The 17500-nt window shown below is 44.8% G+C and overlaps 1 protein-coding gene across 1 annotated transcript; it reads right to left on the reverse strand.

Annotated features, from left to right (window-relative positions):
- Positions 1-207: 207 nt before the first annotated feature.
- Positions 208-16473, reverse strand: Tvp23c (trans-golgi network vesicle protein 23 homolog C). Its single transcript, XM_055594426.1, has 7 exons — positions 16353-16473; positions 14081-14163; positions 11579-11723; positions 9880-9969; positions 8765-8896; positions 3728-3853; positions 208-1793 (listed from the first exon to the last, which is right to left on the reverse strand). The coding sequence occupies exons 1-7, from the start codon at positions 16362-16364 to the stop codon at positions 1767-1769; spliced, it is 615 nt and encodes a 204-aa protein (XP_055450401.1). The 5' UTR covers positions 16365-16473; the 3' UTR covers positions 208-1766.
- Between the last annotated feature and the right edge of the window lie 1027 nt (positions 16474-17500).

Here is a 17500-nt window from a genome sequence, read left to right on the forward strand (position 1 = left end):
AAGAAAGAAAGAAAGAAAGAAAGAAAGAAAGAAAGAAAGAAAGAAAGAAAGAAAGAAGAGGCCTCTGGAGTGTTTCTTCCCGGCCTTGTCCTGCTTTAGAGTCTACAGATGTTCCTGTGGTTGTGTCTCCTTGAGCAAGTCAACTGCCAAAGGTGAGTTTCCTCACAAGTGTCACAATGCCAGGATTAAAGGGGTCCACACATCTAATGCTTTGTAAACTGCAGCTTTATATAAATATAGTTATACACCTGCCAAGCTACACTCTAATAAAGATCCTTATTCAAAAAAACAAGACATTTAAAATGTCAACACTGGACAAATGTTATTCACAACATAATCTAAAGATTCCCACAAAATTTACAGTAGCTGCAAAAGAATTCAGCTGCCTACAATAGTTTACATTTGGTTTAGTCTATAGTATATTGCTTTATCTTAGGAAATATCCTTAATACAAATATGTGATTACAATATCCCATTATAACAAGAAAAAATAAATTCGTACAATGTTTTATAGGCATTTCTTATGCCACGTATTTAAACAATTACTGTCATTATTACATAAGAATAACATTCTTATTAAAAGGTGATATTTCATTAATGCAGAGACCTCTAGGAGATTTCAGATGGTTCCAGAGAGCTCTACGGCCACAAAAGAAACACGGCAGCAGAGGCCCCTGAGTGTCCACCACAGCTACAAAGACCCACTGTGTCACACAAACCTGAAGTAAACTGACTTATTACCAAGTAAAAACAAATTTTAAAAATCAGTTAACACTACTGCCCAAATTTGGCTTTTACTTGCTTTATACAAGTCTAAAATAAGAAATTTTACCATAAAGAACATATTAAAATTAACAACTATTTCTAATTCATACATAAACTAACATCTTCACCCTTACCGCTAAATCAAAACTTACCCCTAAGAACAATGTACAGAAATAATGTGCAAACACCGAGATTTGAGAGAGGCTGAACACCTCTTCCTACATTGTATGGATCAAAATGCAAAGATCCATCAAGTATGTGAAGGACACGTGAATTTGGGACACGTTGCTGTAACAGGTCTGTCTACACCTACATATACCACAAAAAAAACTCTGACATTGTTTGTGAGAGTATTGGTGTCTTTAAAAACCCAGTTATGCCATGTGAATATGTTTTTGCTTTAATCCCAGGTGTGGGATAAGAGGCTGCTTCACAGCAGGTGATTACGATTTGCCTCGTGCGCTAGCAGGGGCATGGTTTTTGCCAGGTGCAGATAGTTTACTCTTGGAAATCTGGGCACTCTAGAGAGGGTATAAATGCCAGAGCCCAGAAAGGGACAGGGGTGCTCCAAAGAGGCAGCTCCTGCTCCTCATTGCTGCTGTTGTAGCCTGATGAGAAGTTGTTTGAGATATTCTGACAGAGAAGATTGGACATGCCCCCAATGGCCCTAATCAGAAGGAAGTAGTCTAAAGAGGTCTACGCCCTCTTACCCCTCTAACCTTCCTTCTCTCCTACCTAGTGTTGGGGGGTTGGAAGAGTTAGGGTTGGATAAGGGCTCGAAAGGAGGTAGAGGTGTAGGAGCCCAATAAAGTAGCAAAATCAAATAAGCCCACAACGCTGTCTCCAGAAACACCACACTCTCTAGCCCCATGTGGTTTAAGATGAAACCAGGTTTCCTTCATTAAGTGACAACACCCCACTCTGCAACACAGACTGAGCTCTAAACACCAGAGTCTTGTCCGTTGTCTCCAGAGCCCATGACACACAAACTTCACCTTTACTCATGAAGTCTGAGTATTTCCCGTGTTCTGCAACAGAGAAAAAAATATCCGTGTCAGCTCACTTCACATACCATGGAACTCACAGCACAAGACTGAAGAAAAACACTGCATTTGTAGCAGCACCAGCCCCTACATTATGCTATTTTCAAAACATTATTATTATCATTTTCATGCTTTAAAAAGCAAACACAATACAAAAGAAAACCTGTGGATTCTGCCACCCACTCAGGTCTCCAGCTGGTCATATTAAGCAAAGTGATGCCAGATTTCATGAGATAAAACATTAATATTATACCAGGTTCAAGGTCAATAGCAAAGTCCCTCCCAACTTAAAACACTAAAATCCACAGGGGAAAGACTAATACACTAAATCTGAAAACCAACACAGCCAGGTTGGTGACCCACTCCCCTAATCCCAGCACTTAGGATGTAGAAGCAGGAGGTTCAAGGCCAGCATGGTCTACATAGCAAGTTTCAGACCAGCCAAGGTTACAGTGAGACAATGTCTCAAAAAAAAAAAAAAAAAGAAAAAAATCCCACAATACTAAAGCATACTCAAAATGTAGACCATAGAATGAGCTACACAAAATTCTAACAGTGAAAATCATGTCTAAGATGGTTGCTCCCGTGTGTGTGTGTGTGTGTGTGTGTGTGTGTTTCTCTCCCTGCTTCTTGTCTTCTGTAATGAGAAACTGTGAAGTAAAATGAAAAGGATAAGCTTCTAGCGCATGGGTGGCCATCAGGCTTTGCACTTGGGCAAGTCACTTCGCCTCTCAGGTATTTTGTCACTCAGTGTAACCCTCAGACATCAACTTGTTAGAAATGCTAACCATGCTATGCCCACATCTGCTGAAGAGGCAGCCTCGTGAGTGGAGTCTGAGCTCCCTGTCCTTTCTAACCCTGCTACCACACTAAACCTAACTGGAGTATCACAGTATAAAGACCTAATGGATTTCCAAAGACATTTAACCAAACCTGCAACCAGAACTACTTCATTGTCCCACTGAAAACCTCAATTTCAACCACCATACTGGAGAAACTATAAAATAAACTTTGTGGGCTGGAGAGAAGACTCAACAGTGTAGAACGCTGGCTGCTTTCACAGAAGGCCGGGGTTCATTCCCAGCATCCAAATGGTGGCTCACAACCACCTATCGCTCCAGTCCCAGAGGAGCCCTCTGGATGGCCACACTGAGCTTCTGTGGACACCAGGCACAAATGTGATACACAGATCTGCATGCAGGCAAAACACTCATACACACACAAAATAGAATAATTCCAAAAATAAATAATAAATAAAGCCTGTATTCTGAGCAGGGGGAAAAAATCAAAGTACTTTAAAAGCAGTACTAATGATAATGAAGATCTTATTTTTTCAATTTCTTTGTGCTTATAAGCCCTGAAACCATGCAATATACACTCTTTAAGAACTTTCATTTAAAGGAACAAGCATAACTAAAAGTAACTGAACTTGAGGTAATCTATGAAAAATGAGTGATTGCTAACGATAGTTTATTTCTCTTGGTTTCAAAGTAAGTTACAAACCAATAATGATACATTTCTGAAACGTCCTAAAAACCTCCAAAGAGCAAGTGAAACATCTCTGTTGTTACATCATGTTTAAATAATTATGAAACTTAAGAGCCACAAAGCACCTGGTGGGCTGGAGAGATGGCTCAGTGGTTGAGAGTCCTAGATAGTCTTCCAAAGGACAGTGTCTGATTCCCAGCACCCACATGGCAGCTCACAGCCATCTGTAATGCCAGTTCCAGGAGATCCAATCAATGCCCTTTTCTAGCCTCTGTGGGTACTGCACACATGGGCTTCCCTGACATGCAGGCAAAACATCCATACATTAAAAAGTTTTAAGGAATTTATAAACAAGCATTTGTTAAAAAGTAAACTCTGCAGGAGTCACACATTATTGCATCAGTCACAGATTACATCTAGAAAACACCTACTTGTCGTAGAAATTGCGTTCCAAGATACGAGGTAGCCATGCTGGTTAGGTTCTTGGTGCCCACTTTACACCGGATATAACCATATAGGTTGGCACCTTGCAGCACCACACCCATGATCACGACAGCCTGGGAGAGGGGAAACAATCAGTAGTTAGGAGCCCAAAACTGACTGCTCACTGTGCCATTAAACGAAACAAGGCAGACTGTGCCGAGAAAGGAAGTGCTGTCAGTCAGAAGCTGAACCAAGGAGACTCCTTAGCTTGCTGAAGGGACCTTCCTGATGCTACTCTGTAGAAGGCACCACATCGTTCCCAAGTGTCGTCATTTTCATTCATATTGTTTTAGTCACTTTTCTGTCACTGTGACAAAACACCATAATCAAGACAACAGAGAGAAGAAAGTTTTTCTTGGCTTATGGTTCCAGAAGGTTCGCGTTCATGATGGCAAGGCAGGAGCTCAGGCAGGCATGGTAGCCTTCACACATCCTGAGGCTCACATCCTAAGCCACAAGCACAAAGCAGAGAGCAAAGTAGGAATGGGGTGAGGCCTTAAGCTCTCCAAGATGCACCCCGTGACAGACTTCCTCCAGCAAGGCCACAACTCTGAAGGCTCAACAAACATCGCCAACAACTGGAGACAGAGTGCTCAAATGCCTGAGACTGTGGGGGAACATCTCACTCAAACCACTACTCATCCACATTCACGCTCACATTCAGGCCCATTTTCTTTCTCTCTCCCTCTCTCAAGCTGAACATGGAGCAAGTGAGAAAGATCTACCCAGTACACTGGTGAGTGCACGCCAGCTGGTCACGGAAAGGGAACAGGCTGCTCTCCCCCGGCAGGAGAAACACACTGTCCAAGGCTGCCTGGCCCTGGGGTCACCAAGACAGACAGCTGGAACCGAGAGGAGAGAGAAGACTCATGCCTGCTCTTAAACGTGGCTACAAAAGAACTAACTAATGGGATGATGCCCTGCAACTAAATACCCTACAAAAATCTGCAAACAGTACAGTAATTTATACCCGGCGGTCTATTACTCAATTCTATTGTTTCTCAATTCTACCACTCCCAAAGAAGCCAGAGACAACATGCAAACAGGCCAAGCTGGCTTCAAAAGAGGACGAGGGCAGATGTCAGGCAGGAAGGCCTGAAGTCCAGTGCGCTGGCCCCTGCTCTACAATCCTGTCAACAAGCACACACAGCAACACTGGCCTCTATGAGACAAAACAGCTAGACAGGGTAGTACTTTCTGAATCACAGTATCCTTAACCTGTTTTAGGTAAGATTTAAACATTCAGCTAAAACAACGGGTCAAAATTCTAGTAAAAGGAGTTAAAAAAAAAAAAGGGGGGGGGAGGCATCCAAGAGGGAGGGCCTGAGGAGAGAATCTATCAAGGTACAAGAAACCTTTGAATCAAATACCTTTATGAAACTTTATCACTATAAGGTGAACATAAGCCTGTAACTTAAAAAAAAAAAAAAAAAAAAAAAAAAAGTACATTGCAAAATGACCCGACTACCTCAAATATTTAAATGGTAGTCTGAAAGAACTATCTTTATTAAAATAAAAGCCAAAAGGAAGCAGAGCTTCCGCTTTCTGCTCTCATCTGACATTTCATGGGAATGCACAGAAGACTGGAGACTGTCGCCAGATCCCTAAGTGAACGTAAGCGTCTGCTTCAGTGGTCTCAGCAACTACCCAAGTGCACACTGGGACGCTCCTGGGAGTGATGTGCCAGCATGTCATGGGGCAAATCCACCTGGTGATGGAGCATGGGGCCTGATGGATAAATGAAATAAATGAAAACAAATTTTAAAATGTGTTTTTAAGTTGAAGATGGACAGTGAAGTCACACATCACAATCTCCTTCCCCTTGCAAGGCAACAAGTAGGCTTTTAAAATTATTTTAATTCTCTCTCTATCCCCCTCCCTTCCTACCTCTTTCTTCTTCTCCCCCCTTTCCTCTCCCTCTCTTTTTCCTTCTGTGTGTCTGTGTATGTACGTGTTCATGTGTCTATGTGCATATGTGTGGGTACACAGGTCAACGGTGGGTATTTTTTTCACTCATTTTCCACCTAACTGAATCCAGAATTTGCTAAGTTGTCTACACTGGCTGGGCAACAGGCCCTAAGGATCGTGGACTGATCCTCCTCTTGCTTCCCCAGTACTGGGACTAGAGGTGTGCATGCTGTACTAGCCTTTCATGAGGAAGCTTGAGGCTGAACTCAAGTCCTCACGCCTGAGCAGCAAGCACTCTACCACCTGAGCTGCATCCCAGTCCTCAAGCGCATTTTTAGGAAAAGCAAATCAACAAGTAAACACACAGAAGAGCTGCTGGTCAGAGAAAAGGTCTGGCACTACTCTGCAAGAAGCTCCAAGAGAAATAAACAAACGACTGTCACCTCGAAACTCACAGAGAAGCATAAAGTCAAAGGATTTACACAGCTGTAAGGGAAAAAATGCAGAAATGCAAGACTGGACTGACTTGCATTCAGGACCGGAGGCTCAGAAAGTGTTCACAGTCAACCGGAAGACAAGAATGGCACCCCCTGGGAGATGGCAAAGCCCACATAAGCTAGTCAAGGCAGTAGAGCCCGGCGGCACTCCTCCTCACACCTGTGTGTGCTGACCACCAACCATAGCATTTCCGTCCCAATTCATGGCAGTGACTACAAGCCTCAGTAAACACATGAATGCCATCAAGAATTCCCTCCAGGACAGCAGCGCAGGCAAGATGCTCTACCCGAGAGCTGCCACAGTGAACGTCAGCAAAATGGGCAGGGAAAAAGGAAAGCCACTCCACAAAACCTCACAGCAGACAACAAAGCAGCATGCTGCCAAAGACAGGGCAGGATCCATGCTGGAAGGGCAGAAGGAAGGTCTATAGACCCGGAGCTGAGAGTGGAGGCATGCCAGCCTCAGCCTTGGCAGCCCTAATCTGCTGCAGCTGCCCGCCTCCCCCACTTCCCACCACTCCTGCCACCATCAGGTAAAAACTCCACTTTTCAGTGTCTGTCGATCACTCCCCTAGAACAGGAGCTCTGCAGGACAGTTACCTTGCTTCTCTACTTGTTATGTCCCGCTCCCCAAGCAGCTGACAGAAGAACTCTTAAGACATCTACTGACCAAATAAATAGAAAAGTGAAAGAGTAGAGTAAGTGGAGACAGTGATGGAAACACATATGAATGACTCAAGATAGAGACAGATTATCTCAGAACTAGACAAGTGAAAAAACAGAAAAATAAACTTAAAGGTTAACACAACCCAATTTTCCTGCTAAACCAAAACCTGAGCTTGCAGAGTAAATGGGCACAGAGTACCAGAAAGGTTGATACATAATAAATGCAGACATGTCCGACCTGTGGCGCTTTAACAATGGGAGAGAGATAAGGGAAAAGAGAGAGAGAGTGATTATCAAAGAGAAAAAATGACTCAACATTCACATGGCTCTGTTTTTTTCTCTTAAAGACTCGGTAGCTTAAAGCAGACTGGAGTAACGAACCGAGTCATCCTTCGAAGGTAACCACAGACATTTGTTGGCATTAAAAGCTAATGGAGAATTGTAATTTAAGAAATTACAAGTCATTTCTTAAAATCTCACCCCACAGTAGAATGTAGGGAACCAAAAAGCACAGGAAGCTGCAACAAGCAGGTCTAGTGAGGAAGGCACTCGCCAAGCACATGCACACACAGCTGAGCCCAAGCCCGCTGCAGGGGCACACACCTGTGACCCCGTGCTGGGAGGCAGAGACTGGGGAGCACTGGCGAAGAAACAAAACAGCCACCAGAGGTCTTGCTCCACCTTCTGCAAGCACCTGTGTTCACACCCATGTGCTGCCTTCCCACAAACACACGCATGAGTGCCCACAAGTAGATCAAGACCAAAGAGTCAGAAAGTACAACCAGGGTAATTGTTCTCAATCCCAACAGTCAAAATAACACAAGAACAAACAAAAATGGAAAGCAGACAGGGACAGAGGAATGTTTCTTTTCATCTACATCAAGTCTTTAAGTCAGTGGTTCTTAACTTGTGGGTCTCGAACCCTTTGGGGTCGCATTTACCGTGTGATTCATAACAGTAGCAAAGTTCCAGTCATGAAGTGGCAACAAAATAATTTTATGGTTGGGGTCACCACAACATGAGGCCCGCAGGACAGGGTCACAGCATTAGGAAGGCTGAGAACCACTGCTTGAAGTCAATAGAAACATGTAAGTACAGAACTTGGAGTGATAAAGAAAAGCACTACACCTGAATTAAAGCCCCAACAGACTGGGATCCGCCAGTGGGAGAGGATAAATGCTGTCTCCTCTACCACTGCAGCAAACCCATAAACACTGACTGCGTCTCCTAATTTGTGAAAGATTATGATACAAATATACAAAGATGATTGTTAAAAGTAAAAACAAATGGAGCTCCCACATCCTAACAGGAAGATATGAGTGTATACACACAACACCAAGTTGTTACGGGAAAACATGGACAGGAGACACTAAAGCCTGGGAGCAGGGATCCAGTTAGGGCCCAACGCATGACAAATGCAGTACACCCAACTGTTACAGAGACAGGACTCCCAGTTTGGCTCAGGTGGCAGGCTGCATCTTTCAAACCCAGCAGGAATAGTACTTCTGCCTCACATGCTCTCCCACATCCTAATTCCCGGAAGTGAGAACCCAATTTCCATTGAGCACAGTGAGTGGCGGCAGTGAGAGCGCAAACCACAATGAATCAGCCCATGAGCTGGACCAGCTGACCCGCTGCCGAGGGCCGACACACAGCTGACAGTCGTTCTAAGCTCCTGAGGTCTGGGGTGACCTACTACCTGCACTAGGTAGAAGAGGTTGCCAACCAGTTTCCTTAAAGGACCACAACAGCCACTGACACCATGGCAACGGGCGAGTGGCTGCGCCCCAGTACTCAGGCAAAGAGTTGAGGCTGGAACTTGGAAACACCAGAAGAAGCAACCCAGTCAGGATGGGCCCGATGTGGGGGTCAGATGATGACCAACTGCAGTTACCCTTGAACGAGGCTACTTACCAGCCACTTCACTCTGAAGGAAAAGAGTGCACTGAAGGCAAAAATCACCCACAGGACTGGACAGGCGATGAGGCCTAACCAAAAGATTCTTGACTCAGCCTCAGAAATGGTTTGGTTGTCTTGAGGAGTTGACTACAAAAACAAATGATGGAAACGTTAAATCAACCATCATCAGGTTTATCAGTAAAGGTTTCTGTTTAAATGGAAAACACATTGCACTCGAACTCAAACATTAAAAGGCAATCCAAGCCCCAAGTTAGAACCAAACATACAAGTTAGTGGCTCTACCACTAAACAACCTTAATAAAGGCACTATTACACTTTGTTTTGGATCAGGAATTTTGTACCTTTGGGACAGACAGGAAGACATGGCCTTTCACAGCCACGAACTCAATTCTCCTTGCACTAGTGCTGTTTATTTGTAAGAAAGCTCTGCACCATCTAGATGATGTCATGTCTCGGCCAACCCCAGGAATTGAGGAGGGTGATGAGTTGTTTCCAATGCAGATTTGGGGTCAGCAACTCAAGCTCACTGAGCAATGTGCTGCTTTCTAGGAAGCATTACTTGGAGAGGCTTTTCCAGTCAGAGCGCAAACAATTTAACTGGCAGCGTTGCCTAGGTTCTTATCTTCTGCCTCCCAAAACACTTCCACAAGGAAATGGAATGTTCACTACTAGGAAGCAGAGTGATCTCAAACAGGTTCCCCACAATTTCCGAGGGCACTGGCTTAAAGGATAGACTGATCATTCTGACCCTGCACCCAGCTGCAATCTTCTTCCTGACAAATAGGAATGATCTTGGAAACAAAGACAAGATATGATACGGAGAAAGTGTCTGCTGAACACAGAAAGGTCTAAGGCGATGCCCAGCAGGGAACAAAGCTGGGGCCACCAGGCGGACTTTCACCATCAGGCCAACAAGCAGCTTAGCTTGCCCTGCTCTCAGGATCCTGGTCTGGGTGTGCCTTGTTTCCAGACAGAAGAGCAAAAGCACCGTGCTTTGGTGGCTGCCTGACTTGGTACTAACAGGGCAAGTGATACACAGCAGGGCGTCCAATCTTGCCTCCTCACCCTTTGGTACTCAGAAGGAACCTGCACATACTTCGTCAGTTTACCTTTCTGGACTCGAATATCCAATGGCTCTTCCCATCCTCATCAATATGATTCCACCAGCGTAGGCCAACCATTAGTCTACCTGTGACATTCTGTGAAAAATTAATAGAACATATTCTTAAGCATTACTTAAAGCATTATAAATCCCATCTTACTGTACTATTTCACAAAATTCTTCAGCTCTCCCCAGAATAGCCAGCTAACCCTATGTACCAGGCCTAGCTACAGACTAAACAAAATGGCCATGCCAAAATCAGGATGCATGGAGCTTACAGGATAGGCAATAAGCAGACCCAGAGCACTACCCATTCTTCTCACCAAGATGGAACACCTGTTCTTCCTCCAAATCTCTTAACTCCTTCCTAGGTCTTCCTTTCCTTCATTCCAGTTTTAATTTTAAGATGGGGCCTGTCTTAAGAGTTACTACTGCTGTAATGAAACACCATGACCTAAGCAACTTGGGGAGAAAAGGGTTTATTCAGCTTACACTTCCACATTACAGTTCATCATCAAAGGAAGTCGTGGCAGGAACCTCGAGGCAGGAGCCGATGCAGAGGCCATGGAGGGGTGCTGCTCACTGGCTTGCTCCTCATGGCTTGCTCTGCCTGCTTTCTCACAGAAACCAGGACCACCAGCCCTGGGAAGGCAACACCCATAATGGGTGGGGCTCTACCTGGGGATCCTCCCTGATAAATTACTAACTAAGAAAATACCCCACAGGCTTGCCCACAGCCCAATATTTTGGAGGCATTTTCTCAACTGAGGCTCCCTCCTCTCTGGAAAACTCTAGCTTGTGTCAAGTTGACATAACACTATCCAGCACAGGTTCTCATATCACAGCCCTAGCTGACCTAGAACTCACCATGTGGACCATGCTATCCAGCACAGGTTCTCATATCACAGCCCTAGCTGACCTAGAACTCACCATGTGGACCATGCTAGACTTGAGCTTTTGATCTTTTTGCTCCTGCCTCCCAAATGCTAAGATTACAGGCACCCAACACATGCCCGTCTTAGGCCCCTATTTCCTCTAATCTTACACTGCCAAGTTTCTTTGTGTTTGAATTGGTCTGATATTATCTTGGCTACTTTTATTTTTATCTAATGTCACCATTTCAGTTAAATCTTTTTGGTCAGAGTTTGACTTTGACGCACTCTCAGAATTCTTATCTTTAGAATGAAATTTTAACCAATATGTATTTCCTTAACAATAGTTACTATTGAAACAAATGTGCTCTTACTTTCAACCCTACTTATGAGCACCAAAAATGCTTCAGACGTTGAAAAATATCCTATGGAGGCAAACTTGGCCCCTGGATGAGAAAGACTGCTATCAAGTCCCAAGTACTCTGGAGCTTTTGAAAAAAAAAAAAAAAAGGAGGGTGGTGTTCTTCTTAAACATTTGCAGACAAACTATACTGGAACTTTACAAAAAACTATACCCAGAATATTCATAAATGGCTTCAGAATAAAGTATGTAGATTCTGTGGTTGCTAGTGATGTTTTGTAGCTTGGCTCGCACATGGCACAACAACTGAACATCGTTCCTGTGATCAGATGCACCCGGTGCACCTTAACACAGGAAAGCTGTAGTAACAGATGAATCACCACCAACCCAAAATGCTGTCCCGTTCCTTTCAATTTATTCATTATTAGAATCCATACTGAGTGCAACTTTAAAATAAAAACAACAGAACCTACCTTCACTGCCCAGAAGTCACACGACAGCAGCAAGATAATTGTCACCATACAGGCGATAAAGCTGCTGCTGAGCAACTCACAGAGGAGATAGACTACGACCGCGCTGACTCGGAAGAACAGGTGGAAGAAGGATGCCACTGGGTGTCTAAAATCAAGACACAGGAAAACAAACACAACTGCTAGCAGACCCACAACTGTGACAGCAGGGGAGACCCGGGACAGAGAGCAAACAGCTCACCTCTTTCTTAAGTCCCCACCACTAAACTAGGTTCTTTTGTCACAAGAAAATATATTACACGAGCTGACCCCTCATTGAGTATAAACTTTCAAAGCTCCTAGCCAGATCTTAGCTTAGCTTATGTAATCACATCACAAGAGCCCCAGACTGAGAAATCACTTTGAGCTTTGTATCTTCCTTTTCCTCTTTTTTAACTGGCTTTTTTATAAATAGGGTCTCACTAGGTAGCTCAGGCTGCTCTCAAATTGATACTCTTCCTGTCCTCACCTCTGGGATTACATGTATGCATCATCATACATATATGTATACTTTTTATAAAACAGCTTCATTGGCAAACAATTCAAGTACCACAGAATTTATCTACAAATTAATGTTTTTTAATATATTCAGTTGTGTGACTATCACCACAATCAATTTAACAATATGTTATTACTCCTAAAAGCAAGTCTGTTCCTACTGGCAATCAGCTCTTTTATTCCCAACCCCTATGCCCTAAACAACCAATCATTTTTCTATGTCTATAGATTTACCCCCTATACAAGTTCCACCTAAGTAAAATCACAAAACACTTTGTCTCCTGTGACCACCACCTTTCACTTAACACAGTGTTTTCAAGATTCAAGTAGAATTTTACTTTATTAATTTCTTTAGAGGAAATATATTTAGATGTACATTTAATTTTGTGCTACTCATACAAGACATAATTCTGAAATTTACAAAAGAAATAAAAATGTATCTACAAAAATGAGTCTCCTTGTTTTGTGATTTTTGTCTCTCTTTTTTAAGGAAAGAACTGAACCCAGGGCCTTAAGCTCTACCACTGAGCTAAGACCCCTCCCCTTATATAAAGAACTTATATAAAGAGATGGTACATTCTCAGAAAACGGCAGTCAGCACAGACTTTAAAACATCAGTATTCAAATAACTGATTTCCAGGTTTGCTAATTTGAGAGCTTAGTGTCAAACAAAATTTTACATGCCAACTACTAATTTCACGTTACCTCAGCCTCACTGTCAAATCAACAACAAATAATTCACAAGTATGCCTAACTGTAAAAGTAACTTCTATTTGCCTGAGGTAAATGTCGTCGTGGAGACTTACCACAAACCCAGGCCTAGTCCTGAAAGCTTCTAGTCTTTGTAGAATCTAATCTAGGCCTAGAATGCTTTCCGCCTCTGAGACTTACTACTGAATAAGCTCACCCTTTCTAGCTCTTTCTGAATCCTGGCTGGCTGGTTCAACTCAACTCTTTTAGCTCAAACTCCTTTCCAACCTAACTGATTCAAAACTGGCTTCTCTCAGCTTCTGACTGAATTGTTCCACTTGGCCTCAAACTAACTCTAGCAATCTGTTCTAATCTTCTGGCTCCTTCTCATTCTCTGGCTTATTTTGTCTTCACCTGTGTCTAGTTTGTTCTTTCTTCAACTGGTCTCGATGAAATTCTCCAGGTAAAACTGCCTCTCTCCTCTCTCTCAATCTCTTTCTCTCTCTCTCCCTCTCCTTCTCTGCTGCTGCTGCTCTTAGGTCGCCTCTCTTTCCCTAGTGTTCCCAGAGAATTAGACATATCCTAGTCTGTCAAATCTTTCTCTCACTCATCACTTTGTTTGCCTCTCAGTTATACATCACTTTCAAACATGGATGCATACTTCTACAAATGTTACCTTCATTCCTTGGGATTAAGGGTGTATGCTAAGGATGTGTCTGTATTCCAACCAGAATAGCCATGTTGCTGGACTAAAATCCCTTTACACCTAACCTACTCTGCCTTGGATAACCCCATGAGCTCATTTTGAAGCCCAGACCTGACCCCCAACCCCCAGGTGGCATTACTGGTATGAGAGGTACTGTAAAACCTTAGGAGGTGGGCCTAGCTAGGAGTGGGCCACCTTGGGCAGGTTATGGTTCTGTTTCCAGGCTGCCCTGAGGCGAGCAGAGTTTCTCTACTACACCCTTCTGACACAATGTCCTGAAACACCATCGACCCAGAGGCAGAGCCAAAAAGCACAGTGACCGTGCACTAAAACCTCCCAACACACCTTTTTCTCTTTCATTTCTGTCAGAGGTTTTCTCATATCAAAAGTGGGACATCTTTAATCCTAGCACTAGAGAGACAGAGGCAGGTATATCTCTGAGTTCCAGCCCAGCAAAGGCTACATAGTAAGACTGTATCAATTAAAAAAAAGTCAACATGAATCCCATCAGCTGGCACCAACGTGTGGGCAGAACAGATTGGCAGGAACACAACTCCAACTCAACTTTGTACCTGATTTTGGATCTTCTGGGTCTATTGGTTGTCTCCTCTTCTGCATCAAACAGTGAGACATCTTCAGTGTCATCATTACTGTCCTATCAGGAAATTAAATATCTACAATAAAAATGAAATTCAGTGCTGGTATGCCTACTATACACAAACCTATATAATCCTCAAAATGGAAGGTGAAGTCATGAGTTACAACTACCAGGAATTCACAGCCTAGGAAAAAAGGCACCTGCAGATCCTCCACCCCAACTCCAATCATCTGAACAAAATCTCCTCACTGACAACCTAATAATCAGTAACATCAGACTGGGCCGTGAAAGAACTGGGGAGCAGATGATGCTCCTGAACACTGACATCTACTGTCAGCTACTCTCTCCCAAGTCACAGAGAAAACTGAAGCTACTGGGATAAAGTTAAACGGTTTCTGGCTCCTTCAGAAAACCATGCGACGACATCCTGCTTCCATGACTTCTCCCCATGCTTTCTCTTCTTATCTGAGGCTAAATCAACAACTCTCACACCTCTAGGGCTCGATGCATCATTTTCTCCCTTAGTCTTTCAATCAGGTGTTTCTAATTACTATATAAAATCCTTCACACCAGAGTGATGATCCTGGAAGAGGAATAAAGTGCTCCCAGGAAGATCCCAACAACTGAAGAATGTTGCTCCTAAGATGAAAGAAAGCAAAAGACTACTGGGTTTCCAACATTCTTCTGAGAAATCCTAAGAGCAGATAAAGGACAGTGAGGAAGCAGGGAGAATGACCAACCAGAACTAATGGGGCAGAATTAAAATACAAGCATGCACCGCTGTTTTAAGAACAATGAATGAGGTGACATCAGTTATTACATTTGAAGTTTTTACTTTTTCAAGTTAAAAAAAAAAAAAAGTGTAAGTTTGGCCCCTTGTGCCTGTAATTCCTGCATGTGAAAGGCTGAGTCAAGACAGTTATCAGTTGGGAGACAGGTGAAGGGAAAAAAGGGGAGGGGGGTAGAAATTAAGGCATGTCTTTGTGCTAAGACAAGCTTTTCCAAAAGGGGGGAAAGAAAAAAAAAAAAAAGGGAAGGTAATGAACAGTCCAACCACTGGTGAGCACGCCCCAGTGGGCAAAGGTGAAGCTGTATTAGCAGCGACCCAAGAACTGAGTACCACAGAATCGACAGAAGAACGTGGGGGTGATTGATTAACAAGCAAAGATGCAGACAGGGAGGGAAGCGGTATGAAAACTCCTGTGGTAGGCTGCTTCTCGGTGAAATGCGAAGCAAGATTATCAGACCAAACACAAGGGAATAAATGTTTAAGTTTGCAGAAAAGTTTTAATGCCCAAGTTGCCTGGGGAAGGGAAGGCGGAGACTATAAAAATGTCAAAACGCCCAGCAGGTGGAAGGGCTCATCCAAGGTTCATGGTCACAGACTTAAGAGTAGGAACAGTTGGCATGGTTGCCTGTCCCCAGCCTCCTTCAATCTGGGTGCACCCTTCAGAGAGCGGAGTTGAACTCACCAATGGATTTTCTCTACTCCACATTTCCCCATAGGACACTTTTCCTTATCACCAATTCCGGCTGGCTCATCCTCAAACACTTGGTAAGTCACTATGGCTTTGCTATCATGATCCAAAAACACGTTGTTCCCCAACCTAACCTCATGTCTCCACCCCCTTTTCAAACACCATCTCCTCGAACACCCCAACCCCAACCTGCCAACGCAGGGCAAGAATCGTGTCTGATACAATCTCCATGGGAGCTCACAGCAGCACTTTAAAGGAAGAAAACATTACATTAGGTCTACTTTAGCCGAAAACTGGCGACAACGATCCCTACGGGCATGTGATAACCATCGTGCCTATCAGTGTAACAACGTGGTAACAGCTCTGGCAGTCTCCTACAGGACCGCCCCGCACTTGAGGGTGAGGGCAGGAGAGCTGAGCGATGCTTACGCGCCATTCCTCTCATCAGGGTGGGCTGCGGAGAGACGGCTCACCCCAACCTCACACCCAGAGCTTCCAGCGGCCAGTGCACCACGCCCGCTGGCGACCCGGGTCTAAACAGCATCCCCGGCTCCGCGCCTCGGGGTCCGCCCGAGCCCTCGGAGTTCTCAGAGCCATATAGCAACAACTGGCCCTTGGCGCTGCACTCCTGCCCACCCAGCCTGTCCTTCCTCCATCTCAGGAGGGGGAGGAGAGATGGAGGAGAAGCACCCGGCCACAACAGCCTCGGGGGGCGGGGTGGGCAAGAACCCGGCACCAACTCAAGCGAGCCCAGCCGCCCTCCCTCACCTGCGACAACATGACGGCCCGGCGCCAACCCCCCCACTTCCGGGAGCCACGTCAGCGCGGCAGCTACCCTGTCCGGCTCCACCGCCAACACACAGGTCCAGCCGGAAGCCACTTGCCGGCAACACTTCCTTTCAATGAGCCTCGTGGGAGGGAGCAACCCCCGGGACCGGAAAAGCGGTGGGGGGGTCTATACCGCAGGGGGCGGGACCGCGTGGTGGGCGGGGCTTCGAGGAGAGGGCGGGCCGCGCGGTAGGAGGCGGGGCCTGGCCTGGAGGCTCTGCAGTGGGCGAGGCAGCGGTGGGCGGGGCAAGCGTGGGCGGGGCAAGCGTGGGCGGGGCAGGCGCTGCACCTCCAAGCGGAAGCAAAACAGCTGGTGAAGAGTTGGCTGAGGTGGTAGGTTCCGAAGAGAAGTTTCGTGGGTTACGAAGGAAAAATGGTTTTTGCTGCCTGTGAAGTACAGACTGTGAGACATTACCACCAGCGCGGATGCCCTGAGAGAAACAGGGCTTTATTCTACAATTTCACTTTGTAAATGTATTCAGTCGTCTTTCTTTTACATCTTACATTTTAGAAATACTTAAGAAAAAAAATGTGTCCTTGGGGAGGAGTGGAAAATGAAGAAAAGGCCAGAGGACTAGCGTTAAGCGGTGGGGGTACCGCTGTAAAGGGCATGACCTCAGACCACGAACACAGGCTTACACCGAGGCCCTTGGGTTTCAGCATCTGCCCTCTATACGGCAATTACATAGTCAATCTCTGTGTACATCTTTTCTCAGTTGTAAAGTGAGAAGGGTAGTAGTGGCTGTACAGTGCATTTGGTTAAACGGCAGTGTTTTTATTACTGTTTTAAGTCATCTGCTGAGGGCGTGAGCCTGCCTACACCTAGGATTCAGAGAATTTAAAGCCGTCTTCACAATTGTAATGATGGCAATATTCTCTTTGCTCGACTTATGTCAGACTGTTGGAAGACTCATGCTGTGTCTTTTCTTAGCTGAAGGGACTGTTCACTGAACCCAGGATTTTATCTTTGCCAAAACTATTCCAGACCTAGGGTCCAAACAGTGAAGAGACATCAACATAATCCCCCAAGAAGAGAAAGCTTGGCAAGGCAAATAAACACCTTCCTGCGAAGGTGGATGGATGACATA

This window comes from Psammomys obesus, unplaced genomic scaffold (assembly GCF_907164565.1).
Source record: "Psammomys obesus unplaced genomic scaffold, mPsaObe1.curated_primary_1811, whole genome shotgun sequence".
In the NCBI taxonomy this organism is placed as follows: domain Eukaryota; kingdom Metazoa; phylum Chordata; class Mammalia; order Rodentia; family Muridae; genus Psammomys; species Psammomys obesus.

Excerpts from the sequence above, each read along its gene's own strand:
- Tvp23c (XM_055594426.1), bottom strand. Across the intron at positions 8,897-9,879 it reads GGATATTCGAGTCCAGAAAG|TCAACTCCTCAAGACAACCA; the intron begins GTAAACTGACGA and ends TTGTTTTTGTAG. Across the intron at positions 3,854-8,764 it reads CCTTCAGAGTGAAGTGGCTG|GCTGTCGTGATCATGGGTGT; the intron begins GTAAGTAGCCTC and ends CCCCTCTCCCAG.